This window comes from Lepidochelys olivacea (assembly GCF_965140295.1).
Source record: "Lepidochelys olivacea isolate rLepOli2 genome assembly, chromosome: 10".
In the NCBI taxonomy this organism is placed as follows: Eukaryota; Metazoa; Chordata; order Testudines; family Cheloniidae; genus Lepidochelys; species Lepidochelys olivacea.
In genome coordinates, this window is record NC_140420.1 from 45,681,067 (window position 1) to 45,708,157 (window position 27,091).

A 27,091-nucleotide genomic window follows, 5' to 3' on the forward strand; every position below is an offset into this window, starting at 1 on the left:
CTGTCAAAGAAGGAAATTAGGTTGGTTTGGCATGATTTACTCTTGACAAATCCATGTTGGCTATTCCTTATAACCCTATTATCCTCTAAATGTTACAAATTGATTGTTTAATAACTTTTTCCAGGTACTGAAGTTAGGCTGACTGATTTATAATTCCCCAGGTCCTCCTTGTTCCCATTCTTAAAAAAGGAACTATGTGCAACCTTCTCTAGTATTCTGGGACCTAGACCGTCCTCCATGAGTTCTTGGAGAGAATCGCTAATGGTTCCGAAATTGCTTTAAAACAAAAGCTCCAGCTGAAGGCATTTTACTATGCGTTCTCCTCCTATATACATTTCAAACAATACCTATGGTAGGGGTTGAAAGTGGGGAAGCAGCCCGCACCCTTCCATACTGCTATCATCAGTAATCTCTAGGACACAGCATTCCTGTCTAACCTGTAAGACTGTCAGCCACTCCGGTTTAGCATTTTATCTTTTTGGTCCCTACTTCCTATTGTTCAGAAGATGTTTAGAAAGTTACTTCATGTGTTTACACACCAGCCTCATGGATACCCCAAGGAACACAGAGCTCTGGGAATAGTATTGGTGAGTTAATTATTCAAAGCAGACCAGCATGGAGAACTCACTTATTTCTCAATTAGTAGGTGGTATTTTTTTCTTTAAACAAAACCGCATTCAGGCCAGTGTTTCTACTTGATTAACTTGGCAGTGTCACTTAAGTTTAAGGGTCTTACCTTATTTATCTAGTCTAGTTACCTTATAACCAGTGCTTGAATTATAATGGAAAGAAGTAGGGTAGTCATTAATGGATGGTGCTGGATGCCACAGCAAGTGAGATGCCAGGGTATTCCTTGGCCTGCTCCTGTGCTGGCATCCTCTGCACTGCCAAGCCAAACTCAGCTGCACAAGACTGCCTTTCCCCCTCTGCCTTCACCATCCCCTGCTTTCTGCCCTGCCTCTTCTCCTAACCTCAACTGCCGTTCCTCCACCCCAAACTGCCCTACCCCTAACTCCACCATCACCCCTACCTGTTACTGCCAACCTTCTGCCCCGCCCTCTTCCCACAATCATAACTCCCCCTTCTGCGCCAACCAAAATCCCTTCTACCTGCCACTACCACTTACATCCCATCTGACTTTTGACCTCACCTACTGCCCTTGACTTCCCAAGGCTCTGCACCCACCCAACTGCTCCTAGCTCCCCAAGCTCTGTCTATGGATTCTCCATTCCACTTCGATTCCCCACTCCACCCATGCTTCTCCCAATGTGTAGCTCCTAAAAGGGACAGGATTTGACCTTTGCCCCCCTCATCTGCTGTGGTAGCAGCTCCCGTTTTCTGCTCTTTCCCTCTTGTAGGGTTCCTGGCTTGTGCAATTGCACCCATCCCCCTTTCCCATCTCTTCACAGCCCATGGCCAGAGGAGCGGTTGGGACAGGACTCGGCAGGCTTACTCTGATTTCTGCCAAGCAGCTGGCCAGGGTGCTGGACCGCACCTCTCGCTTCCTGCCAGGACGAAGGGGCTTCTCTAGAGGAGAGCGTTGGAGCCTGAGAGACCCCAGTGAAGCACTGAGCCTGGGCAGCAGGACCTGCTTTGTGTGCGGGGGGATCTCCTGCAAACAGAGTGGTGGCACCGGGGCCCTGATCACCCAGGAAAGCCTCCCAGTCTCTTTCCAGACCATCCCCTTGTGGTGCCCCAGCTCCTGCTGCCATGAGGCAGGGGCACCTGCTGATCTCTCTGCAGCACCACGCCCTGCTCCTGGCTGCACAGGGAGAAGGGCCAAAACAGTACCCCCCCCGCACCTTTGATTAAATCGGAAATAGGGTGGCCCCTAGAAGTAGTAAGGCAGCCCCAGCCCCCCAGTCTGAGCATTGCTTATAACAAAACAGTAGCATTTCTTTAAGTGCACAGGAGAACACAGAGCTCTCAGTTATAAAAAAACAAACAGGCAATTCGTTCTCTACATATTGAGTCAGGCTCACCTTATATATCAGAGAAGGATCCCTGCCACACCCTCGCCCACCGGGGATCTTCGACAGTGGGTGAGGGGCATCAGGAGCACCACAGAGGCCCTGGAACAATGTGCCTGGAGCATGGTAGCTGGGGACTGTTACTCAAAGGTAAAATACTACTGCAAAAGAGAAAGAACAGCACAAAGTTATATTAGCAAATGTTTAGTGGTTCAGCTGTCAAGACTCCAAATGACAATTCGAGAACACTCGTGATAGAACGTCACTGACAAATTTCATGTTTCTAGCACTTGGATGTGTAAATCAAAGATACCTGAGCTCTGTTTTATCAGAAAAACTGTAGTGTTATTTGAAACTGAGGAGGGGCTTCTTGTAAAAGTTGGGAGTGTGCTCAGCATCCTCCCACCAATAAGGGAGGTTTGGAAAACTGCCAATAGCAGATGGCTGGAAAGGCAGGACCACATGAGTACACATTTTCTATAAACAAACACCTACAAATAAATAGGATCTAGAACAGGGAGGTTTAAATTTCACATTTTCAAAGAAGGAGGAGGAACGAGGGCGCTAATTCTCAAAACAGCATAAGTGCACTATAAAATGTTTAAGATGTTGACATTTTCATATTCCAATAAAGCCTCATGTGAGATCCAATGTCAGGCTGAAGGATACTTACAAAGTTTTCCACATGCACTTGTGCCCTAAATGTTGTTGATTTCTTGTGGGGCGAGCACAAGAGAGAGTAGAGAATTCAGAAGCTTACTTGGGTTAAGAAAGCTTCCCTTACAGTTCATGCTTTAATACATAGCCAGAGGGTCACTGAAGCAAAGACTAAGGGCATGGCTATACTACGAAGTTTACAACGGTGCACCTGCACCAATGCAGCTGTGCTGCTGTAAACTTTGTGTAGCTGCTCTAAGGCTATGTCTACACTAAAGCTTATATTGGCATAACTTATGTCGCATTTCGGAGCGTGAATATTAGCAGGAGAGCATCTCCTGTCAACTTAGCTACTGTCATTTGTGGAGGTGGTTTTATTATTCCAACGAGAGAGCTCTCTTCCTGTCGCCATAGAGCGTCTTCACCGGACACGCTACAACATCACAGCATGTATAGGCATGGCCTAAGCCAGGGGTCTCAAACACATGGCCCGCGGAGTTATTTGCTGCGGCCTGCCAAGCTCCCTGCGTCCTCCGAGTTATTTCTGGCAGCCGCCAAGCTCCCCTCTCCCGCCACCTCCCTTTCCCCCACAGCGCGTCGCGTCTGCGCTCCTCTGCCTACCTTCTGGTGCTTCCTGCCGCTTAGCACTTGCCAGGAAGGATGGGGGAGGAGCGGGGAGCCACACGCTCAGGGAAGGAGGCGGAGAAGAGGTGGTGATTTGGGGAAGGGGCGGAGCCTCATGGAATGGGTGGAGTGGGGGCAGCATAGGTCAGTGATGCTGTCCTTGGGCCAACATACTAGTCCTCATGTGGCCCTCCTGGTGATCTGAGTTTGAGATCCCTGGCCTAAACCGACAGGAGAGCACTTTCCCATCAGCTTAACTACTCCAGCCCTTGCTACCGCCAACATAGCGCTATCCACACCAGCACTTATGTCACTGTAACTTATGTCGCTCAGAGGGGTGGTTCAGTCACACCCCTGAACGACATAAGCTGTAATACACAGACATAGCCTAAGTCTCTTTTACACTCCACCTGATATTCCAAGACCTCTAGCAAGTCAATGAGGGAAACTATTTTACTTCTGGAGCGTTGGTTCTTTCACTAGCACTGTAATAGCTCCTTTTACTGGGACACTGCTTAGCAACATTACACTAACAAAACCTGCAGAAACCATGGAAAGAAGCAGGTGGTCATTCTTTACGATTCCTGTTATGAAAAACCTCAGTATGAGGTTTATATATTATATATACGATTATATAAATACCACCTTCATAGTTCCACTTAAAACAATGGTGTTCTAAGTAGCTCTCAGAGAGGGACAGTCAGTAAGGAACACAACACATTAAAAACGCAAAAAGCAGCATCCACATTAAAGATCCTAAGTTTACAGCAGGTACTCCTGCACCTTTTGTACACTTTTTGTACAGATTAATCTAGTTGTAAAGTAATGTTTTCCAGAACTTTTTTCCCCCTCTGTGCTATGCAAGAATCATTTAAGTTTTCAAGGATTGAGTCCTGAATGATCCTCTACATCAGGGCTGCCCAAACCAGTTTGTTTGCATGAAAGGGGATTGTTTGAATACCAAGTGACTGATGAAACGTTTACAAAAGAGCCAAATTTTAACTTGTGAAGGCAACTGTAAACACTCTGGCAAAATACAGACTGAAACACTCTAGCTACAGTACTACTACAATACTGCAGAATTTAAATCTTCTTCCCCTCTGCCATTTCAAATATTCTAACATACAACATGCTTTGGCACTATTCTGAAGGGGCATTACTCCCTTTCAACAGACTGTCTGGTACTAGATAAAAAGCAGTGACGTATGGCAGGCTCCTCTACACACATGCCCAGTTGCGTTTTGTATTAAACCTGGTCCTTCCTCATGACCCACATCACCAGAGCAATCGATTGGTTGTCACCCCTCTCTAGTGGCTAATGGCATAGAGCTGCATGACAAGACGCTTTGCAGTGCATCACCCATTCCCTCCCACAAAGAAAGCTGTTGACAGCTTTGTTACCCCTCCCAAACACACACACACACACACACACACACCAGTGAACAGCGCAGCACTGAGAACTCCCCATTCAAGTCATGATCATTGCTTCAAAAAGCTGAATAATGAAGCGAAGTGATGAAAACCAAATATTTTCACCTAAAGTAGCTCACATGAAACATTTCCTAATTTCATTTTTCTTGGTAAGTGTGGAATTTATTATACAGGGGATAGTCATACTTCCTAACCATAAGCTGTATTATGAATCCTTTATGCTATGCCAGGCCCTTCACTAGCATCCACAGCTTGGACCCAGAAAGCTCAGCCAAAGTGTTTACAGAACAGCAGTTTATTAGACCTCTTCCATTGCTATGTTTCCTTGGACCTGCATACTACTGCCACCCTCCATCCTCTCTATTTATGCCCCCAGAAAAAGACCCAAACCAATCTAGCCAGGGTCCAAAAGCTGTACCTCATGCTACATGCAGAGTTAGTACTATGGGGCAACTCAGCTCTCCTTGTAGGGGAAGTAGATGTGGAAGGAGCAGATTAAGAAGTATCTGCCCACTTTCACAAATCTGTACCAATGGCAGCCTTGGAAGGAACGGTATATAAATCTTAGCCTCAAACCATCTGAGAAACATACAGTCTTGCTCCTGGCACTTATGATCAACAATGTTTTTATATACTACTTAAACCTCTCACATTTCCCCTTTGCATTCATTTACTGTACACTATGAAGATTATCCTCTTCTCTATTGCTTCTGCCTTTCTCCTTCTCTTTTCCTGGTGCTAGCTCTTTTTTTGGTAAAAAGCTGCACTCCTTCAGTTACAACATACAGTTGTTTTTTAGTTAAAAGGCTTTAGGTCAATAAATAAAGACACTAGATTGTCTAAAAAGCATACATCATGTATTCTCTAACTCTTAAGTATAAACTTCCTTGTGTTAAGTCCCATGCCAAATATGAGCTATTTTCAAGCGTGCATTGTGTGTAGTGGACATCATTTTATCCTGCTAAACCTTTAGATATCCCAAATTACTGTCCCACTGGCATTTTGGCTACCAGTCTCCCCCAAGCTTCTTTGGCCTGGACAACAGGGAGGCATTTGGTGTGAGAGTTCATCAACTCCTGATCCCAGACTGAGTCAACTCCACAGTGTGTCTAGGGATCCATTGCACCAGAAGCATACGTGCCTAAGGGTATGTCTACACTACGAAATTAGGTTGATATTATGGAAGTCGATTTTTAGAAATCTGTTTTATACAATCAGTTGCATATGTCCACACTAAGTGCATTAAGTCAGCGGAGTGTGTCCTCACTACTGGGGCTAGCATTGACTTACGGAGCAGTGCACTGTGGGTAGCTATCTCACAGTTCTCGCAGTCTCCACCGCCCACTGGAATTCTGAGTTAAGCTCCCAATGCCTGATGCAGCAAAAACATTGTTGCGGGTGGTTTTGGGTATGTCAGCCGCCTTCCCCACCATGAAAGCAACGGCAGACAATCGTTTCACGCCCTCTTTCCGTGCAGAGGCCATACCACGGCAAGCGTGCAGCCCGCTCAACTCAGTGATGCTGTCGCTGTTATGTCCCGGGTGCTGCTGGCAGTAGATGGTGCAGTAGGTCTGCTAACCATCGTCACCCACCGCTTCCGCTGCAACTCTGCTCTCCTGCAGCTTGGGGGATCCGTTCTGGTCCTCCTGGGTGATGCTAACCGTCGTCATACACAGCTTCCACTGCAACTCTGCTCTCATGAATCCACCTCGCAGATCCTCTTGTCGCTCTCTATAAATATCTATTCTTGGGGCACCCGTCTTTAGCCACCGCCTCCACGGCAACTCTGCTCTCCTGCAGATGCCATACCATGGCAAGCATGGAGCCCACTCAGATCACCACGGCAGTTATGAGCATTGTAAACACCACGTGCATTATCCTGCAGTGTATGCAGGACCAGAACCTACAAAAGGAGGCGACGGCAGCGCGGTGATGAGAGTGATGAGAACATGGACACAGACTTCTCTCAAAGCATGGGCCCCGACAATTTGGACATCCTGGTGGCAATGGGGCAGGCTCATGCCACAGAACGCCGATTCCGGGCCCGGGAAACAAGCACAGACTGGTGGGACCACATAGTGTTGTGGGTCTAGGATGATTCCCAGTGGCTGTGAAACTTTCGCATGCGTAAGGGCACTTCCATGAAACTTCGTGACTTGCTTTTCCCTGCCCTGAAGTGCAATACCACCAAGATGAAAGCAGCCCTCACAGTTCAGAAGCAAGTGTCGATAGCCCTCTGGAATCAATTTGGAGTGGGCAAATTGACTGTGGGGGCTGCTGTGATCCAAGTAGCCAACGCAATCACTGAGCTGCTGCTATCAAGGGTAGTGACTCTGGGAAATGTGCAGGTCATAGTGGATGGCCTTGCTGCAATGGGATTCCCTAACTGTGGTGGGATGATAGACAGAACGCATATCCCTACCTTGGGACCAGACCACCTTGGCAGCAGGGGTACTTTTCAATGGTGTTGCAAGCACTGGTGGATCACAAGGGATGTTCCACTGACATCATCGTGGGATGACTGGGAAAGGTACATGACGCTCGCATCTTCAGGAACTCTGGTCTGTTTGAACAGCTGCAGGAAGGGACTTACTTCTCAGACCAGAAAATAACTGTTGGGGATGTTGAAATGCCTACAGTTATCCTTGGGGACCCAGCCTACTCCTTAATGCCGTGGCTCATGAAGCCATACAAAGGCACCCTGGACAGTAGTCAGGAGCTGTTCAACTACAGGCCGCACAAGAGCAGAATGGTGGTAGAATGTGCATTTGTACGTTTAAAAGCATGCTGGCGCAGTTTACTGACTCTGTTAGACCTCAGCGAAACCAATATTCCCATTGTTATCGCTGCTTGCTGTGTGCTCCACAATATCTGAGGGAGTAAGGGGGAGACGTTTATGGCGGGGTGGGAGGTTGAGGCAAATCACCTGGCCGCTGATTACACGCAGCCAGACACCAGGATGATTAGAAGAGCACAGCAGGGCACACTGCGCATCAGAGAAGCTTTGAAAACCAGTTTCATGACTGGCCAGGCTACCGTGTGACAGTTCTGTTTGTTTCTCCTTGATGAAAACCCGCCCACTTGGTTCACGCTACTTCTCTGTAAGCCAACTGCGTTCACGCTACTTCCCTGTAAGCCAACTGCACTCCCCCCTTCGATCACCACTTGCAGAGGCAATAAAGTCATTGTTGTTTCAAAATCATGCATTCTTTATTAATTCAATCACACAAATAGGGGAATAACTGCCAAGGTAGCCCAGGAGGGGTGGGGGAGGAGGGAAGCAACGGGTGGGGTGGTGGATGAGGAGAGGAGGGAAGGACAAGGCCACACTACACTTCAAAACTTATTGAATGCCAGCCTTCTGTTGCTTGGTGAGTCCTCTGGGGTGGAGTGGTTGAGTGCCCAGAGGCCCCCCACCCCACGTTCTTGGGCATCTGGGTGAGGAGGCTATAGAACTTGGGTAGAGGGCGGGCAGTTATACAGGCAGCATGTCTGGGGCTGTGATCCGGAGCGACCGTTTGCCTCTTTGGTAGGCTTGCCTGAGCTCCTTAATTTTCACACAGCACTGCTGCGGGTCCCTGTTGTGGGTCCCTGTTGTAGCCTCTGTCCATCATGCCCTTGGAGATTTTGGCAAATATATTGGCATTTCATCTTTTGGAACGGAGTTCTGATAGCATGGATTCGTCTCCCCATACAGCGATTAGATTCAGTACCTCCCATTCGGTCCATGCTGGAGCTCTTTTGCTATTCTGGAACTGTATGGTCACCTGTGCTGATGAGCTCGCCACGCTGGACAAACAGGAAATGAAATTCAAAAGTTTCTGGGGCTTTTCCTGTGTACCTGGCTAATGCATCTGAGTTGAAAGTGCTGTACAGAGTGGTCACAATGGCCAATACTGTCGAATTGCATCCACACTACCCCAAATTCGACCCAGGGATGTCAATTTCAGCGCTAATCCCCTTGTCAGGGAGGAGTATAGAAATCGATTTTAAGATCCCTTTAAGTCAACAAAAATGGCTGTGTCGTGTGGATGGATGCAGGGTTAAATCATCTAACACTGCTAAATTCAACCTAAACTCGTAGTGTAGACCAGGGCTAAGTTGCTTTCTAATCCATGGCCATCACCAAGATATCTGTTTGGCTCTGGAATGTATAATATATATATATATATCTCACATGGATTTCAAAATGGAAAAGATTCCATTTCAATTCCCACATCACTATGGTAGAATTAACCATGGAGATTTCTTTTAAACTGCACATAACAGGTTCTGAGTAGATATGGGAGTGTTCATTTTTGAACACGCTCCTAACAAAGACGACAGGGTTGAGTAACGGACTAACTTAAGTCAGTTCATAAAGTGTCTTATTTGTCTCTAAATATTAAAAAGATATACCATGTTCATAGAATGTCTCTTCAAAACACATGACACAGAAAATAAGTCAGATGCATCCTCCAGTCCCTGTTATTGTCTGCACAATTCTGATAATCTTAAGAACCAATACACAGTTTATTCAGGACTCAAAACTATCAACCGATCCAAGCAATAAAATATCCTTGCTGAAAAAGAAACCACTACTCTTGAAGATATGGTTGGGCAAATGTATCACTACTGATTATGAACTTTTGTCAGCTGACAATACGATCAATCTTTATTCACTGGATGAGTAGAGCCCTGCAAATCTGTGGCACAGGGCTCTACAAATGAGGCTTGAAAATTGCTTCTCTTTAGAAGCTCCTTCAGAAGTTAAGAATTGCTCTGAGTTTCAGCTTTATTCACCAACTAACAAGTAAAATTTAACTAGGTCAACAAGAATTGCTAACTAAAAGATAATGCCTAGATCTGCATTATAATCTTCACACCAGAAGTGGAAAAAAACTGCATAAAAGAGAATTAGTTTAAAAAACAAAATAAAACAACACCATTTCATATCTAGTTTAGAATGCAATATGACCAGAAAAATGACAGCCTTTTCTAGGGACATGCAGTACCCTGTATATCATTCAAGTGTGAAAGTTAATTGTATCATCTCACTAAAACCACTGGTTGAAATATACATACACTGTATTCTCCATATGTTCTCACCTAACATGCAGGAATAATCCATGCATAAAATAAGTTTATCCCAAATTTGCAGAGGAAAGAATTGCCTACTCTGAAGCAGCCCTAATTCTGTTTTGTAAAGCTGTGTTTTTTTAACATCAGCTCTTTTTTTAAGACTACCAAAGGCTTAATACTCTCTAGTTTTCATTACTTGCCAGGGGAGAGTCATATGACAGTCAACTCACTGTACACACTGTGTTGGGCAGAAGTAAAACTCATTCCTGTGTCACATTAATGCCTCTGTGGGAAGCCTCCACTTTTCCCACATCAACATAAGCAATCACCATTAGTGAAAGGTTTGAACACTTCCCTTTTTTCTCATACACATAAGATGCTCCCAGGAAACAGGAATACCCTCTCTGGTGATCCACAATGCCCACCCCATGACAGACAATACCACAAAAGCATTTTAAGGTGACTGAGGTTTAACAAGAAATCCAGAGATTCAAGTCTCAGGATACAAAAAGAATACTATACGGTAGTTTTATAAAGGATGTTCACCTAATGGAAGATCAATTTTTGAAAAACAGGAAAGACTAAGGGAAAGTGTTAAATAGTGGATACATCATTTTGTTTTCCACTTATCACTATCAGCTTCACATTAGTAAACACCTGTTTCTAGATATTACAGAGACTAAGTCATTCAGCTGTAAGAAACAGCTCTCATAAGAAAATTACTGAAGGGTAAATTCTGCTTCTGTAAGGAGTGGACAGGATCACCTACCAGATCAGAATTTCAGATTTAGGCATATTAACTTGCACACATATATCTCAGAGACACAAATTGGGTGAGGTAATGTCTTTTATTGGACCAACTTCTGTTGGTGAGAGACAAGATTTGGAGCTGACAAAGAGCTCGTCTCTCTCACCAACAGAAGTTGGTCCAATAAAAGATATTACCTCACTCACCTTGTCTCTAAAATCCTGGGACCAACACGACTACAGTAACACTGCATACACAAGTAACCTGACGTGCATGGGCACATTAGCCTGGCACACAAACGTAAATTGCCTGGGCATGACTTTGAAAATATGGCCCTATAAATCTTTTCTAGATGTAGTTTTTATAATCCCTTGAACTGGGTTATATCTTCAGGACAGATAATGTATAAGCAGGATGACTATATAGGTAAATTACTGTGTTAAATTTTTTGAGTTAAGTTTAAAAGGAATGCGAGACATTAAGAAACACTAAGGAACAAGCCTTTAAAAATGTGTGAACAACAACATGACATTTCTCATGCCTTACATATGACTGAAAATAAAAGACTTACAATTAATTATTTCACTTTGTGAACACTCAAAAGCTAGACTAATTGTTCATGTCTAATTCTAGTGGATGCAAGCAAAGATCACCACCTCACTGCTGACCTGATTTCTAGGTCCCTGGATGGAATTACTTTATTGTTTACGTAACACTTAAAGGCCTTCAGGGTTTTTTCCAAAAGCCCTGTGATGAGAAGTCTCATATACAAAGTCATTTTGGTTTTATTACACTTTTTTATGTTTAGAAACCACTTATCCAGCCCCCCCCCCCAATGTAATGGAAGAATACATACTAATACTGCAGAACACTTTAGTTTAGTATGGTGACAGGTTTCAGAGTGGTAGCTGTGTTAGTCTGTATCAGAAAAACAAGGAGAAGTTGTCCTTTTTTATTGGAATGCTCAGCTGCTTCCGGGAGTCTACTCTGATTTTACCAAAAAGCAGGGTATTGAATTGTAGTCAGATCATTTTCCTAAGATGTAAATTAGTGACACTTTATTATCAGTTTGCAGTCAGAGGCAGCAAAAAGGTGAGATCCCCTTAATACTGCCGACTCAGCATTCAGCTTAGGTAACAGCTAAGAATTACTTGAGGGGAACATTCAGAAACAAAAAGCCTTCCTGTTTTGCCAAATATCCAGTATATGTTTAAAAGCGCCTGTGACGTTTGGTTTCCAGTGAAAGCGATAAGCCGGCCCCCACAGACAGGCCATTCGAGCGGCGTTCCTGCTAGCCCCTTCCCAAACCTCAACCCGAAAGAGTTCACGCTTTGCTTGGGGGAAAGGCGAGTCTCTCTAACGCCTCTTTCAAAACCGGGGCACGATTCAGTTTGATGGCACCAATTCCAAGCCCCACCGAGAGGCCGAGCGCCGGGTACACTTCCCAACCTGGGCTCCCCCAAGCCAGATCCACCTCGCGAGCAAACCCACCCCTAAAACGCCCCCTCGATGTCAGGGCTCGGAAAGGCGGCCCTTCGCACCGCGGCCCAATGGCAAGCCCGGGCTCCGGCCCCTCAGCTCTAGCAGGCCCAGTCCGGCCCCCGCTGCGAGCCCGCACCCCGAGGAGGTGTCACGCTGCACAGGCGGGCTCCCCGGGCCCGCTGCTTCCTCCGCCGGGCCGGCGCTCCCCGGCGCAGGCCCCACCGGGGTTACCAGAGCCCGGGAACCCCCCGAGCTGGCGCGGAGGGCCCGGGCCTGTCCCGCAGGGCGCCCGCGGCCGGTACCTGTCCTGCGTGTTTATCATCCTCGGCGGCTCCGCGCGGCGCGGGCTCTGTGCGGCGGCTCCTCCTCCTCCTGTGGGGCCGGCCGACGTGCCGGGCTGCTGTGTGCTCGCGCTGGGTCTCGGGCCGCTCCGCGCACAGGCCGCACGCCAGCTCCTCCCGCTCCGAGCGCCGAGCTCCGACTGAGCCGCGCGGCGCCGCGACCACGCCCCCCCGCCGCCTGGCCCCGCCCCCGCCGCCGGGGCGCCTGGGAAACCGCGGCCTAAACAAAGGCATCGCTGCGCTCCGCCCCCTCGTCCATCTTTTCCGTGTGCTGCGCACGCGCCGAGCTCCCCGGGCTGCTGCGCGCTGTGGGGGAGTTCAGCCAGTGTCAGCAGCGAGGGCGAGGGGCGGAGTCGGGGTGTGCGCGCGCGCGCCCTGCGCCACCGTGCCCGCCCGGGGGTGTAGCTCTGGTGCGTGAGCACCCAGCGCAGGCCCGAACCCCCAGGCTGGCTTTTTCCCAGTGAGGCTGCAAAACCAATGTTTGCGGGGTGCCGTGAGCTGCCTGCGGGGATACGAGCCCTCAGGGTTTGTGGCTTCACGTGTTGCTGCAGAATCACCAGGGCTAGGCACTTTGTAACCAATGGCAGCTGAGAGATGCTCATGTGATAACGTGACTCCAGGAGCTGGGGCTTAAGAACGCCAAATATCTAAAGCACAGGCAATGATGCGGTCCAGGGCCAGGCTTGCAGATGTGACCTACCTATATGACCAACTGTCTGCCCCCATTACTATGGGTTTTGAGCACTTCTCAACACCTGTGAGGTAGGGCACTGCTCCTATCCCCCTTGTACAGATGGAGAACTGAGCTCCAGAGACAGCAAGTGACTTGCCCTAGGTTGCACAAGAAGCCTGTTGCAGAACAAAGAAGCTGACCCAGGACTTCTGACGGCCAGACTAACATCCTAGCTGTTGGAGCACCTTTTCTCTGCTTTGTTCCAGCTTTCTAGTATTTGAAGAGATGAGTAAAAGTTATAGACCACATATTTTCTATTTGTGGCTGGTGTGTGCCCCACAGATAGCACTTGGGGCCTCTCTGACAGGTGTTCAGCCCTTAATGATTTGTGCTGAGCTCTGGTGAACCTGTCTGCTTCCTATCCTGGTTTTTTACTCTAATCGATGACAGAATTTGGGCTGCCAGCGCAACTGTGAGCTAGGCTTTCACACAAGCTAAGAAACTGATTCATCAATTTTCAGCCCAGAAGTGAGTATAGTGATCATCTTCTAGTCTGGCCCCTAGCATAACATGGTCCAGAGAACCTCACCCAGACTCCTGCATCAAGCATAGAACTTCTGGTTGAGCTGGAGTATTTTGTAAGCTGCAAGCTGCTCTACCCCAGCAGACCCATGCAGTTTATGGGGATTCAATTGCAGGTACAGGACCTAAAGCAATAAGATTTGAGTGTTACCAAGTCCCAAGACTCTCACCATATTTGCATCTTTTCTTCAAATCCCAGATGCTGGAAAGAAGAGATTGAGTGCGAATCACAGCTTTTGTTTAAAATCAAGAGTAAGCTTTCTAGCCTTTGTGTGAAAATAAATTCACTAATGTTTGCAAAGCACTCATATGCTATAGTCATGCATGCCATAGAAAAGCCCAGGATAGATCACTACTTTTGCATTCAGTGCACGGTTTGAATAGAGTGCAGTAAATGATGCATTGGGCCACGTATTGGATTATGAGGCGAAAATAAAATATTGAACAGCTACTCATTGAGTGAGCACCAAACATCCTGTGTGCTAGTGATGTAGGGGTCTGTGGAAAACAATATGTGATCATGTAATTAATGACTATCGTAATGCAACAGGGGACTGAAATAATGTTGCATGGGCAGCCTTCATTTTGGCATTTCCTAATTTAGGAGTGCTTGACTTTGCAACCATAATGTTTTTTTAAATTTGTGTGTGTGTGTGGGGAGGGGGTGTTAACCCCATTCTTACAGCTTATGTATATATATTATGTACAACTGAGGACCATTAATGTAACCTGGGTAATAATTATAAAGTTAATGGTGACCCAGACAAAAGGTAACAAGCAAACTGGAAAAGGCCTAAACTGAATCTTGTGGGATTTCAGAGAAAGGTTCTTGATGCAGAGGTGGTGCTGAAGTCAGAGGTACAGACCTTGGCAGCAGAACTATGATGCGGTAGAAGCAGAGATGCCTTCATGAGTATTGAAGTGGTCCACCTTCAGAAGATGGAAAGTATCCAACCCTGTTGCTATCCCAAAATCACAAAGCAAGGCAGTAGCGGAGATGGGAATCAAATAGACTCCCAAGTGCTCAGAGCACGTGACAACTCAGACAATATCTACTGTACTGCTCCCAAAGGACTCCAGGTTCCCATAGCTGACTGCTGGGCCTGGGACCTGCTGGCTCCTCCCCAGCAGCACTTTTGCATTCACCCAGCAGGAAGTGACCAGCAACTGTGCAGGAAGTTGAAATCTAATCAGAGTCCTACTTCAAACAGAGCCCATTATGGCCCTCCCCGCTTCCTCCTCATTTAATGTCATGTCTGCAGCCGGAATGCTATTTATAATACTCAGGAAAAACAAACAGAGCCTTTCCCACGGTGCCTGCTTCTCACGCTGATTGTTATTGGGGAAGCTGGAATGTACTGGGTATTATTTTTGTATCCCCATGAGAAAAGGGCTTTACCGCATGTCACTCCGTGTTCCTATCCAGGCCAAGGGAAGCACACTAGGCATGCTGTCTCTTTTCTAGTTGTAGTTCTCAGGGGGTTTTACCAGCTGCCTCTCAGAAACTGGCTTAGAAGGACATGTGCATGGTTGCTTTGAAAGAGGGGGAGAGGGAGCACATGGTCTAGTTGTTAGAGCAGAAACATGGGAGTCAGGCCTTTTGGGCTGTTCCATGCTCTGGACAGGAGTGTGTTCCAGGGAGTAGAGCAGAAGAATGAGACTCACGCATCCTGGGTGCTCTGTTTAGAGAAAGGGACTGGGACCAGGTATGCCAAGGTTCTATTACTGTCTTTGCCATTGATTTGATATTTCTGACCTTGAGGTTACTTCATTTCTCTGGACTTCAGCTTCCCTATAAGTAAAAAGGGGATGACATGCCTCTCCCTCACAGGTGGCAGTTGGGAAGATTCATTAGTGCTTTAAGATCCTCAGCTGGGAGGTGCTAGAGAAGGGCAGTGATGGGAGGGGTCAGCCCAAAAGGCAGATGTGCCAAGCAATTCCTGAGAGAGGCTTGGAGTCTCTGCTTTAGATCTGTGTTCCCCTTTCCCATCAGAGGAGCCTATCCCCGTCCTAGAAACAAGGGCCAAAAAGGACAACAAAAGAAACCATGTAAACGAACCTAGAAAAACAAACCCAACTAAACAGCACAGGAAATCTGCTGTGCGCCCAGGTGCTGGGCGTGTAGCACCCACAGGGCGATGCACCAGCTCAGACTGGTTCAGCATACTGAGCAGGACAGGAGACTCCATGAAGTTCACAAGGGACTTTGCTACTGATTTTACATGGAAGGTGCCCAGATGCTGCAGGGATGACAGCAGTATAAAACCCTTAGATGGGGAGATGTATGGGATGATGAGAGAGGCTGGCTGGTTCAGGGGACTGGGAAGGGGCATATCGGCAAGACGTTCCCATCTGACACTGTTTAGGGGGCTGGGGTAGTCAACTCATTTCTCATCAGCCACCCAACAGGGTCAGGGGGAGCATCTTTTCGAGACTCCAGAGTGGGGACAGATTTGGCGCAGTGGTGAAACACTCTCCAGGCTAGTTCCTTCTGGACAAGTGTTCACACTGGAGCTAGGTGGCTCCAGAGACATAAAGGACAAAATGGGAAAAGCAACAGTCTTTCCCTTTGAGCTTGTGTTCAGACTGCAAGGGAGTGACTGGACTAATGCCCCATTAGCAGGGGAAGGGAAGGTGTACTGGAAATGGTAGGAGCTGTGGCAGCTGGGAGCAGCAGTCAGGGCTGTTGGTGGTGGAAGTCATGGGCTGTGCTGACTGGGAGCTGCTGGCTGGTTCTGGTCTGCTGAGAAGAGCTGTTAGTACCAGGGCTCTCAGGGCTAGCCCCACAGCCTGCTGAAATCAGGGGGGGCTGTCTGTTGATTTCCAGGGCTTTGGATTAGTCCCTTAGAGAGAGACAAGTAGGGAATGCATCTAGAGACACAGCCGCAGCAGCAAGTCCTTGTGTGTGTGTGTGTTGAGAGGTAGGAGTCTGGGTATGTTCCCTTTCATGTGGAAAGTCCCATGTTCCCTTTCATGTGGAAAGTCCCAGTTCCCAGACTGAGCAGGGGAAAACGAGGGTTGCTGCTGTTAACTGCTTGGAAGTGAAAGGGAAAGCTTATTTATAAATTGGGTTTTAGGAGATAAAACTTGTAGGTTTGGATTTCTCCACATCACACATCCCACCAAGCAGTGGCCCGGGCCCCTGGTGCTCTGCCCAGTACTAATCCAGTCATTAGCACCATGTCCCACAGTGGTGCAGTCTCTAATAGTCCCACCCAGCAGCAATCCCCTCGTTGTGTCTGTGATGGTGATATTGTGACACTTTGGGGGGTTATTTGAGGTGTCCGGGATGAATTGCTGCCACCTGCTTACAGTGTGCGAGAGCTTTGTGGCCTCCAGGGAAAACCTTTCCCAACTACCCGGTGCTAGCAACACAAGCCATCTGTGAGCCCCATTGTTTCCTGTTAGCAATTTCCACACCCCACTTAGTTACACTTGGGTGCCCTTATCTCCTGGACATCCACAGCGGGCACCAATCTGCTGCCTCTCTAAAAACACCCCACTGGTTTTAACTTAGTTTAACATTCTCCTGAGCACAAGGCACTTAGACAGAGCTATTGTAAAACCAAATTCAAGTTTATTTTACAGAGCTTGAGAAAAAGATTCAAGTAAAAGCATTTGGAAACGTAAGGTTACAGGTAAAGGAAAAACATAAAACACAAACTATAACCTACATTTATTAACAAATTCCTTTCCTGTCTAATAAGGTCTCTCTCATCCACAGTTCAGTCTTTGCAGTGAGGGTCCAGTTTAAAGAGCTAGGATCCACCTTTTATGACACCCCACCCCACCGCTGGCAGAGTTTCTTCTCTTGGGCTGTTTCTTCTGCTCTTATACAGCTACAGTTTATTGTTTCTTAGCGCAGGGAGCCCCACTCTTCAAAGAGCTCTTCTGGGGTTTATCTTTGTAAATGCCCCAGTCTCCACCTGGTCCAGATAGTAAATCAAGTGCTGTCTCCACGGATGTCCATTGTTCTCAACATTGATGGAGCTGTCCCTGAGACACCATGTCACAAATCTGTCCTTGGCAGTGTGCCCCCTTTAGGAGATGTGTGGAGTGCAAACATGTGGGTTCAATTATCTCCATCCTGTTAACAGCATAGATGCTGTTTCCGTGGGTGTGCCAGGGCTGGAGTACCCATTGGAAAAAAATAGTGGGTGCTCAGAACCCACCGGCGGCCCCACCAATCAGCTCTCCCGCTCCCCCCCCAGCGGGCCCCACCGATCAGCTCCTCCCCCTCCCTGCCAGCGGGCCCCACCAATCAGCTCTCCCGCTCCCCCCCAGTGGGCCCCACAGATCAGCTCCTCCCCCTTCCCCCCAGCACCTCCAGCCTGCTGGTGGTCAGCTATTCAGGGGTGTGCAGGAGGCACGGGGGGGGGGGGAGGGAGGGAGGGGAGAAGTGGGGGCAGAAATAGCCAGAGAAGGGCAGTGTGAACTTGGGGGAGGAACGGGGCAGGAAGAGGCAGGGCCTGGGGCAGAGGTGGGGTGGAGCACCCCTGGGGAAATTAGAAAGTCGGTGCCTATGCATCCTAGCAAATTGACACTCAACTCTCCAGTCATGGCCTCCTGACTGTTTCTTCCCCTCTCAAGGTCCCAGGTGAAGAAAACAAAACAGTCCACGCAGCCAGCAAACCAAGGTTAAATAAAAGCATGAAAAAACCCATAGACAGGTTCAGTCACGATGGTGCCTCTCTTACTTCCGAGGGCCTTGGACGTATCACAGTCCCCTTCAGAGTTCACTAGTTTCCAGTACAAGTCTCAATCTCATTCCCCTTCTACGGCACAGAGACCCACTGGCGGGTCACTACTCTGTGTCAGCAAGGCCTATCAGGCCTGACAAACTCATTAAATCTAACGCATTGCAGTCATGGTATTTGCCTGTCAGAAGGTCATGTGAAGAATCAAATAGAAGTTTATATCACATGGTCACTGTAAGTGTTGGGTGGTGTATGCACGGGTGATCATTAAGAAGTTAAATGTATTTACTAAAAATATATTGAAAGCATGTGACCAGGCAGAGATGAAAACAAGTTTGTTCTAGACAAAGGAATGTTGATTTACCTGTCTGCATAGGTCTCCGATGTAAATCTAGCATCGTAAAAGCCAAACCATAATGGGAGCTGCATTTGTACGCAAGTCAGTAGGAAAAGCCAGGTTGACAGGAGCGGGCGGGATGTGAAATTGGCATGGGAAGACATCAAAGACTAAAACCACAAGGGGGTTGTCTTGTCTCTGAGGTCAAAGCAATCAGTTTGGGGGAATATAAGGAGAAGTAAGAAGATATTTTGTTATTGATGTCACTGAGGAGCACTCTTGGCGGAGGGGAGTGATTCATGGCCATTATGTATCCTGGTTATAACTGAAAACAAGCAAGTTCTGCAGATAGACTTTGGGCATGAGGAACTGCTTTAGCCAAGGCCTCTGACCTGCTCTTAGAAGCATGTGTGATGGGGCAAGGCCAGATGGCTATGGAAAAGTAGTGGGAGATAGATATATTAGCTCCAGGCTAAACAAATCCCTGGTACCAGGATAAGTGAAATGGCAGCTGCTCCAGGTCAATTAAGACACTTGGGGCCAATTAAGAACTTTCCAGAAGGCAGAGAGAAGGCTAGGTTGATTGGGACACCTGAAGCCAATCAGGGGCTGGCTGAAACTAGTTAAAAGCCTCCCAGTCAGTCAGGAGGGTGTGCACGTCAGGAGCTGTGGGAGGAAGTTGTGCTGTTGGAGAGGCTGAGTAATACACACCATATCAGGCACAAGGAAGGAGGCCCTGAGGTAAGGGTGAAGTGGAGCTTGAGGAAGTGAGGGCTGCTGTGGGGGAAGTAGCCCAGGGAATTGTATATGTCATGTTTCTAAAAGGTCAGCTACCACAGCTGATACTATTAGGGTCCCTGGGCTGGAGCCCGGAGTAGAGGGTGGGCCCGGGCTCCCCCCCCAACCTTTGCCCCCTGATTAATCATGGAGACTGGGAGACAACAGAGACTGTGAAAGGAAGGATAACTTCTCCTCATCTCCCTCACTGGCTTATGATGAAAATGGCTCAGTAGACTGTGACCCTTGTCTCTAGAGAGAGAAGGGTTACGTGCAGGGTCACAGTGAGCCTCTGAGGCTAGTGAAATCCTCCAGGAAACGCGGGACCCAGGGAGGCAAGGACAGAGCTTTGTCACATATGTTATACTTTGGGTGTATTTGTAATCAATTTTGTTTCCACTATCCTTACTTGGTATCACTTCCATCTCTGTTCCTTGTTAATTAACTTATTCTTGATTTTATTATAAATTAATCTCACTGATGTTAGAGGAAGTAAAGTGTGACTCCTCAGCTGAACCAAGCAGGCTCTTGTGTACACTGTCTCTTTGGAAGTAGCAAACGTGGTAGTTTTGGTGAGTGTCCTGTGATAGGGGCTGGATTCTACAGGGCAACACTCTTCAATGGGGTTTGGGGTGCATCTAAAGTTAACCTTTACTTTGCTTTGCAGGTTGATTGTCTGGGTGGCTAACAGACTGGCGTTCCCGGGAGCTGACACCCAGTTTAGCACAAGCAGGTCTTTCTCTCGCTGAGGAAGGGGAGGGGTTATAAAGTGACTCAAAATCCTGGGTGTCCTGAGAAAGAGTCACACCTTCTTAGCCTGGGGCTCTGTGTTCCTGGTCTGTGAGGGCAGGGGCTGTGCTTGACTAGCTGTCAGCCTCTCTCACTAGGAAGCACAACAGCCTGCTCCCTTCCCAGGGCTGCTCCCATCTGAGCTGAGTTTCCACCATTTAACTTCTCCTCCAGTCCTGGCATGTTTTGCAGATGTGGAGGGGTGAGGCACCTCCCACCCACAGCTGCTCTTTAACCCCTTCCTTGCTGGTGCGGAGTATATATACACCCAAGCGGATCCCGCCTTGCCTCAGGTGAAGAGTCAACAGTTCTGCAGCCAATACTCAACATTTTCCATGTCTCAAACTCTTTCTTGTACAAACATCTCACGATAACCATGACAAACAGCTAGTTCTTAGCTTTTGGCAGAGATCCCCTTTGATGCAATATGTAGAAGATGGTAGGACGCAGGGTAATATACTTCCTGGATATGTCTGTCATGCCTTTCCCTGCCATTGATGTAGTAGGGCTAGCTACTGGCTATTCTGAATGCATTTGCTCTGGGCCCTCTTGCCTGTGTCCTCCAGGGGAAACCTTCCCCAACTACCAGCTGCTGGTAACACAAGCGCTCTGCTCTGGGCTCCCCGAGCCTGTAGGCTAGCAATTTCCATACCCCATTTCAGTACACTCCGGTATTCAGGCCCTGATCTCCGAGACATCCGCAGCCTGCACCTATCTGCTGCCTCCATAAAAACACCCCACTGGTTTTACTTTAACTCTCCTGAGCACAAGGCACTTAGCCAGGGCTATAGTAAAACTAAACTGAAGAATTTTCAAACAGCGCTTGAAAGAAAGATTTAAAGAAAAGCAAGTAAAAGCATTTGGAAACATAAGCGTAACCCTTTTGCCAAGTGGAGTCGGCAGCAATGAGGGCTGGGTTCAATATCTCGGGGTTCCCTTTTGTCAACACAACACAGAACCGGCTCGAGCTGCCACCCAGTAATCTGGGAAAATTACACACCACCCCAAGTGCCTTTAAGAGGCAACACTTCCTCACTCGCAAACACTGAGTCTGTGTGTGGAAAAGAAAACTTTTAATAAAAGAGGAAAGGAACACAACATTAATTTGGGAAAACACAAGCATGATTTGAAAACATGACCATGAGCAAAACACCCAGCCCAGAGTATTCTGGGCAGTGTCCTTTGCTCACTCTCACCCCTTGTGGTGTGAAAGTCCAACAAATAAGGACACCGCTCCCCCCTCTTTCCACCGCACCCCACTCACAGTTGCTGTCCTTGTTCAGCAATGACCCAGAGGTCAGAGATGCGTTTGCGTGAGTTCACCTCCCACCCCGGGTGGGTGAGGAAAGGCCCCGAGCAATGCCTCAGTTGCTGCTGCCACACTGTTCACTCTGCTGCTGGCTGCTCACTCCACCACCAGTCTCTCTACTGCAGCCTCTAGGAGGTCTTGAGATCCCACCACGCATCACAATTCTCAGCAATCTCAGTTCTCGGTGATTTCAGTGGTTGAGGGGGAGCCTCACAGCTAGTGCAGGGTGGGCAGTCTCGTTCACCAGAGACACTGTCCCATAAACAGGCCTACGGTTTAGCACTGAATCCATGATTTCAGCTCTACTGATCCACAACCGTAGGCGGAGCATAAGTCTTCAGTTTCGGAGGCTTACGCATGAGCCCCAGAAGCTCCCCAGGGGTGAGGGGCCACCGGTGCTTGGACTGTGGTTTCCCCTCTCCGCCCCCCGAGGCCCTGCCCTTGACCATCTTTCTCCGCCTCTTCCCCCGAGGCCTGCCCATTCCTCTCCGTGGCAGGAGGGGCAGGGCCGCTTGGGAAGAGGCCGAGACCCCCCATTTCTAAGGTTCGCTTCTGGCGCTCCAAAGGCAGCGGGTCAGTGCGCCGCCAAAAGAAGGTGACCTGTGCTGCTTCTGGGGCATTTGCCCTCCTGCATGGCCAGCCTTTTTTGGGGGAGGCTTAGCCTCCCCCAGCCTCTTACATGTGCCCACAACAAAAGACTCTTCAGTGAGTCTTAATCAGGTCTGTCCTTAAATGGAGGAGGGAGGGGTGTCAATGGTGCCTAGGGCCCTTAGGCAGAGCCCATGCCGCTGGGCAAAAAACACCTGTTCCCACCCTCATCTCCACTGAGCTTTGACACCCCTACCCTCTGCTTAGCAAGTGCAGTTCAGCTGAGTGTGACCCCCCTCAATCAGGGAATGCCAAGCACAGTTCTGCTGCCCTTTCTTTAGTCACACAAGGGTGACACTTTACTACTCTGCACCCAGTAATGAAATGACTAACAATCCAACCCCAGCCAAAAGTGATCATTTGGGCAAAGCTACTCCATCATGCTGTGCACCTAGGCAAAGTAGGCATGTCTATGCCAAGGTAAACACATCTCTAGATGTCAAGGGAGAGCACATTCAGACCCTGCTTATGTCAGGTTACAGGTAAAAGAAAAAAACAACCATAAACTAGAGCCTACACTTATTAACAAAAAGAACAGGAGGACTTGTGGCACCTTAGAGACTAACAAATTTGTTTGAGCTTAAGCTTTCGTGAGCTACAGCTCACTTCATCGGATCAAGTACTCCTTTTCCTTTTGCGGAAACAGACTAACACGGCTGCTACTCTGACACTTATTAACAAGTCCTTCAGAGAGCTCTTGTGGGCTTCGGTTGTCTGTGTAAATGCTCAAGGCTCCACCTGGTCCAGATGGTAAACCAAGTGCTGTCTCCACTGGTGTATATTGTTCTGTGTTGATTGAGTTAGCTCCTAGATCCTGCCTAGCCTCAGGTGACCAGTGTCACTTCAACAGGTTTGCTGCCTAATACTCTATATTTCACATAGCTCTTAAATCATTTCCCTTATGTAAGCGGGAGAATGGTCCCGCTACTGTGGGGAACTTTTCTGACTTATAAATTACCCAGTGGAATTGGCTAGTGAAATGATCTGAATCCTCGTTGCCACTCCCTTTACCCGGAGACCTGCCTGACCTCAAGGACTCCCCTTCCACTCTCCTGTGTGGCAGAGTCCTCATAACCCCAACAAGGCTTGGCCCAGGATTCCTGGGGTGCTCAACCCCGAACCTTATCGTGGTCAATTAGGGCAGGGGCTAGGGTATCCCCACTCTGGGGTACTCTCTCCACTCTGGACACGTCCCTGACCCACTGATCATTGCCTAGAGTTCAAAGCAAATACAATTTATTAAAGACCAATCAATTTGAAAAAAAAAATAAGGAAAAGAATGGGAAAGGTTAAAGGAAAACCCGTCACCCTGTTCTGTGGCACGGGGACATCGCAACCGGCCATCACTGGAATGTCAGGGCAGTTCACAGTCTGTCCCCCACATGTCCCAGGCCTCCTGCTCAGGCCCTGGCTGTGCTGCAGAATTGCTGCAGGTAGGACACTTGCTCTGGCAGTGGCCACATGCCTTCAGGCTCTAGGTGGCAGGACCCTTCTTCCCAGCATCGCCCCCGCAGCCTCTGTCGGGTTATGATCCCTCTTCCAGTTCAGTCTGCAAGGCAAGGGGCATCTTGGCTGGGGGCGTCTCCCTGCACTCAGCCCACCACTCAAGGTCCCTCTCACTCTCCCCAGCTGCTCATCACACCTAGCTCCAAACTGCTCCAGCCCCAGCTCCACTCTGCCTCGGCACTGCTGCTCCTCTGCCTCCAGCCCCCTGGGCTGCTCCTCTGGCCCCTCTGGCTCTGGTTGCTGCAGCTCTGCTCCCAGCACAGGTCTGCTCCCTGGACTGCTCCCAGCACTGACCTTCTCCCTGGGCTGCTTCTGTGGTTCTCTCTGGCCAGCATGGCCTGGCTCCCCAGTTTAGCACAGACCCCTGCTCTCTCCTGTGCTCGGGCCCTCTGTTCCAGGCAATTCCAGCTCACAAGGAGGACGGGACCCATCCTGGCCTCCTGACTCTCTCATTAGCCTACCTGCCCTGTCAATCCGGCTGACCTGGAGCATTGGCCTCTCCCCATTGCTACTGGGGACTGTCAGTCTCAGGGTCCTGATTTCCCATTGACCCTTCCCCTTTCTTTTGGTACTGGGAGCTAGCCAACCAAAAAACTCCACTAAATTTCAGTAAGGGGCCAACAGTGCCCTTACACCTACAAACATCTTGCAATAATCACAACAGTCATCTAGTTCTTAGCTTTGGGCAGAGACCACAGATGATCCATTTCAGTGAGCTATTGAGAAGTTGGTCAGACATAAGGATAATATACCTGCCTGGGTATGTCTTTGTCACAGATATACAAGACAAGAGACACCCTAATTGAGGGTGGACTAACTGTACACAAAGGAAAGCATGGTCTGATCTATAGCACTCATCACTGGGAACTGGGAGCTCCAGAGATCGTATACCAGCTTTGTTCCTGGATCACTGTGTGGTGCTCAACAGGTCACGTAACCTGTGTGCCTCAGTTTCCCCATATGGAAAAAACAGGATAATGATGCTTACCTGTCTCGTGAGGGTAATTAGTTACTGTCCATACAGGCCCTTGAAAATGAAGAGTGCTAAGGAACTGCAAAGTATTACTACACTGCGGATGGTGCACAAATTCAGTATTTCCAATTAATCAGCATTAGATTAACAACCTCAATTAGCTCTGAGGATTTCAGTAGAGCTGTGTATCGTCACTCATGTTGGTTATATGTATGGCTCTGAAGGTTCACTGACAGAACTACATGAAGCTAGGAATCAAATATCGAACTTTCATGAGCTTTAATTCACCCATATTTAAAGAAAATTAGAGATTTTTCAGGATTTGTGAATCAGACATTAAGCCCTGCAAGCACAGATCTAATGAATGCACTAAGTCAAAAGCCTGCTGTATTTGAATGAATAGTCAGAGGAAAATTGAGTAACAAAAGTTTTGTTTCAATATATATCGAGCTCTGAGTTAAGTAGAGTTAATAAAAAATGCTTTAGAAGCCTAGAATCAGGAGGCAGGTAGAGAAGGAATACAGGAAGGATGCAAGAGATACAGAATAGCTTCTTCGTTCTGCAGTGTAGAGAAGGGACATTATTTCACTCTTCTGTATGAGTGGTACTTAATCTTAGTAAAAAAAAAAAAGCAGAGATCTGCAGTGTCATTCAAGCCCAGAGGTACGCTGGGAGGGAGAGCAGGGAGTCAGAATGTTTCATCCACTATTATACAGTGGACATACATGGAAGCACAGGACTTGATTCCATGGCAAATTGATTCGATAAGCCTATTCATTTTGCTTCAGGATTCCATGTATCCCCAATGAAATTTCCTTGAAGACACCATGAGCTGGATGCCGACACCCTTGAGTAGCACTTCACTTCACTGAAGTCAGTAGGACTGCCCGGGGAGTAAGATATGACTGAATGTGAGCAAGAGGAGCTCGGATTTGGCCCTTAGTGATTCAAGCCTAACTTCAGTACTAGGCAAATTGGATGAAACTATAGTAAAGAACAGAATTGTCGGACACAGAGAATAACACAATTTGTAGGAGAAGAGTCAGCTTGGCTTTTGTAAAGGGAAATCACATCTCACCAATCTATTAGAGTTCTTTGAGTGTGTGTGGACGAGAGTGCTCCAGTGGCTATAGTTTACTTGGACTTTCAGAAAGTCCCTCACCAAAGGCTCTTAAGCAGAGTAAGGAGTCATGGGATAAGAGGGAAGGTCCTCTCAAGGATCACTAAGTGGTTCAAAGATAGGAAACCAAGGGTAGGAATAAGTAGTCAGTTATCACAGTGGACAGAGATAAATAGTGGTGTCCCAAAAGGGTCAGTACTAGGATGAATGCTCTTCAACATAATCATTCATGATCTGGAAAAGGTGAGGTGGCAAATTTGGAGACAGTACAAAATTACTCAAGATAATTAAGTCCAAAGCTGACTGCAAAGAGTTACAAAGGGATCTCACAAAACTGGGTGACTGGACAACAAAATGGCAGATGAAATTCATTAAGTGCAAAGTAATTCACATTGGAAAAAATAATTCCAGCTATACATACAAAATGATGGGCTCTAAATTATCTGTTACCATTCATGAAAACTCTCAGTCATTGTGGATAGTTCTCTGAAAACATCTGCTCAATGTGCAGCAGCAGTCAAAAAAGCTAACAGAATGTTAGGAACCATTAGGAAAGTGATAGATAATAAAACAGAAAATATTATAATGCTACTATATAAATCCGTGGTACGCTCACACATTGAATACTGAGTGCAGTTCTAGTCACCACATCTTGAAAAAGATAATAGCACTTGTCAAGGTTCCTTCCCCACTCTGAACTCTAGGGTACAGATGTGGGGACCTGTATGAAAACCTCCTAAACTTACTTTTACCAGCTTAGGTTAAAACTTCCCCAAGGTACAAACTGTTTTACCCTTGGACTTCCACTGCCACCACCAAACGTTTATCTGGGTGTATTGGGAAAATGTTGTTTGGAAACGTCTTTCCCCCCAAAATCCTCCCAACCCTTGCACCCCACTTCCTGGGGAAGGTTTGGTAAAAATCCTCACCAATTTGCATAGGTGACCACAGACTCAAACCCTTGGATCTTAGAACAATGAAAAAAGCATTCAGTTCTTGAAAAGAAACATTTTAATAGAAGAAACAGTAAAAAGAATCACCTCTGTAAAATCAGGATGGTAGATATCTTACAGGGTAATTAGATTCAGAACATAGAGAATCCCTCTAGGCAAAACCTTAAGTTACAAAAAAGACACACAAACAGGAATATTCATTCTATTCAGCACAGCTATTTTCTCAGCCATTTAAAGAAATCATAATCTAATACATACCTAGCTAGATTATTTACTAAGTTCTAAGACTCCATTCCTGTTCTGTCCTTGGCAAAAGCATCACACAGACAGACACAGACCCTTTGTTTTTCTCCCTCCTCCCAGCTTTTGAAAGTATCTTGTCCCCTCATTGGTCATTTTGGTCAGGTGCCAGT

General features: G+C 47.5%; 1 protein-coding gene across 1 annotated transcript in view; it reads right to left on the reverse strand.

Moving 5' to 3' along the window:
- OAZ2 (ornithine decarboxylase antizyme 2) overlaps positions 1 to 12,548 on the reverse strand; it is a gene marked incomplete at its 5' end in the record, with an annotated part of 28,258 nt that extends 15,710 nt beyond the window's left edge. Inside the window, 3 exon segments of the mRNA XM_084640357.1 lie at positions 1,983 to 2,054; positions 2,056 to 2,131; positions 12,205 to 12,548. Of these exon segments, the coding sequence (XP_084496483.1) occupies positions 1,983 to 2,054; positions 2,056 to 2,131; positions 12,205 to 12,548 (492 nt within the window).
- Between the last annotated feature and the right edge of the window lie 14,543 nt (positions 12,549 to 27,091).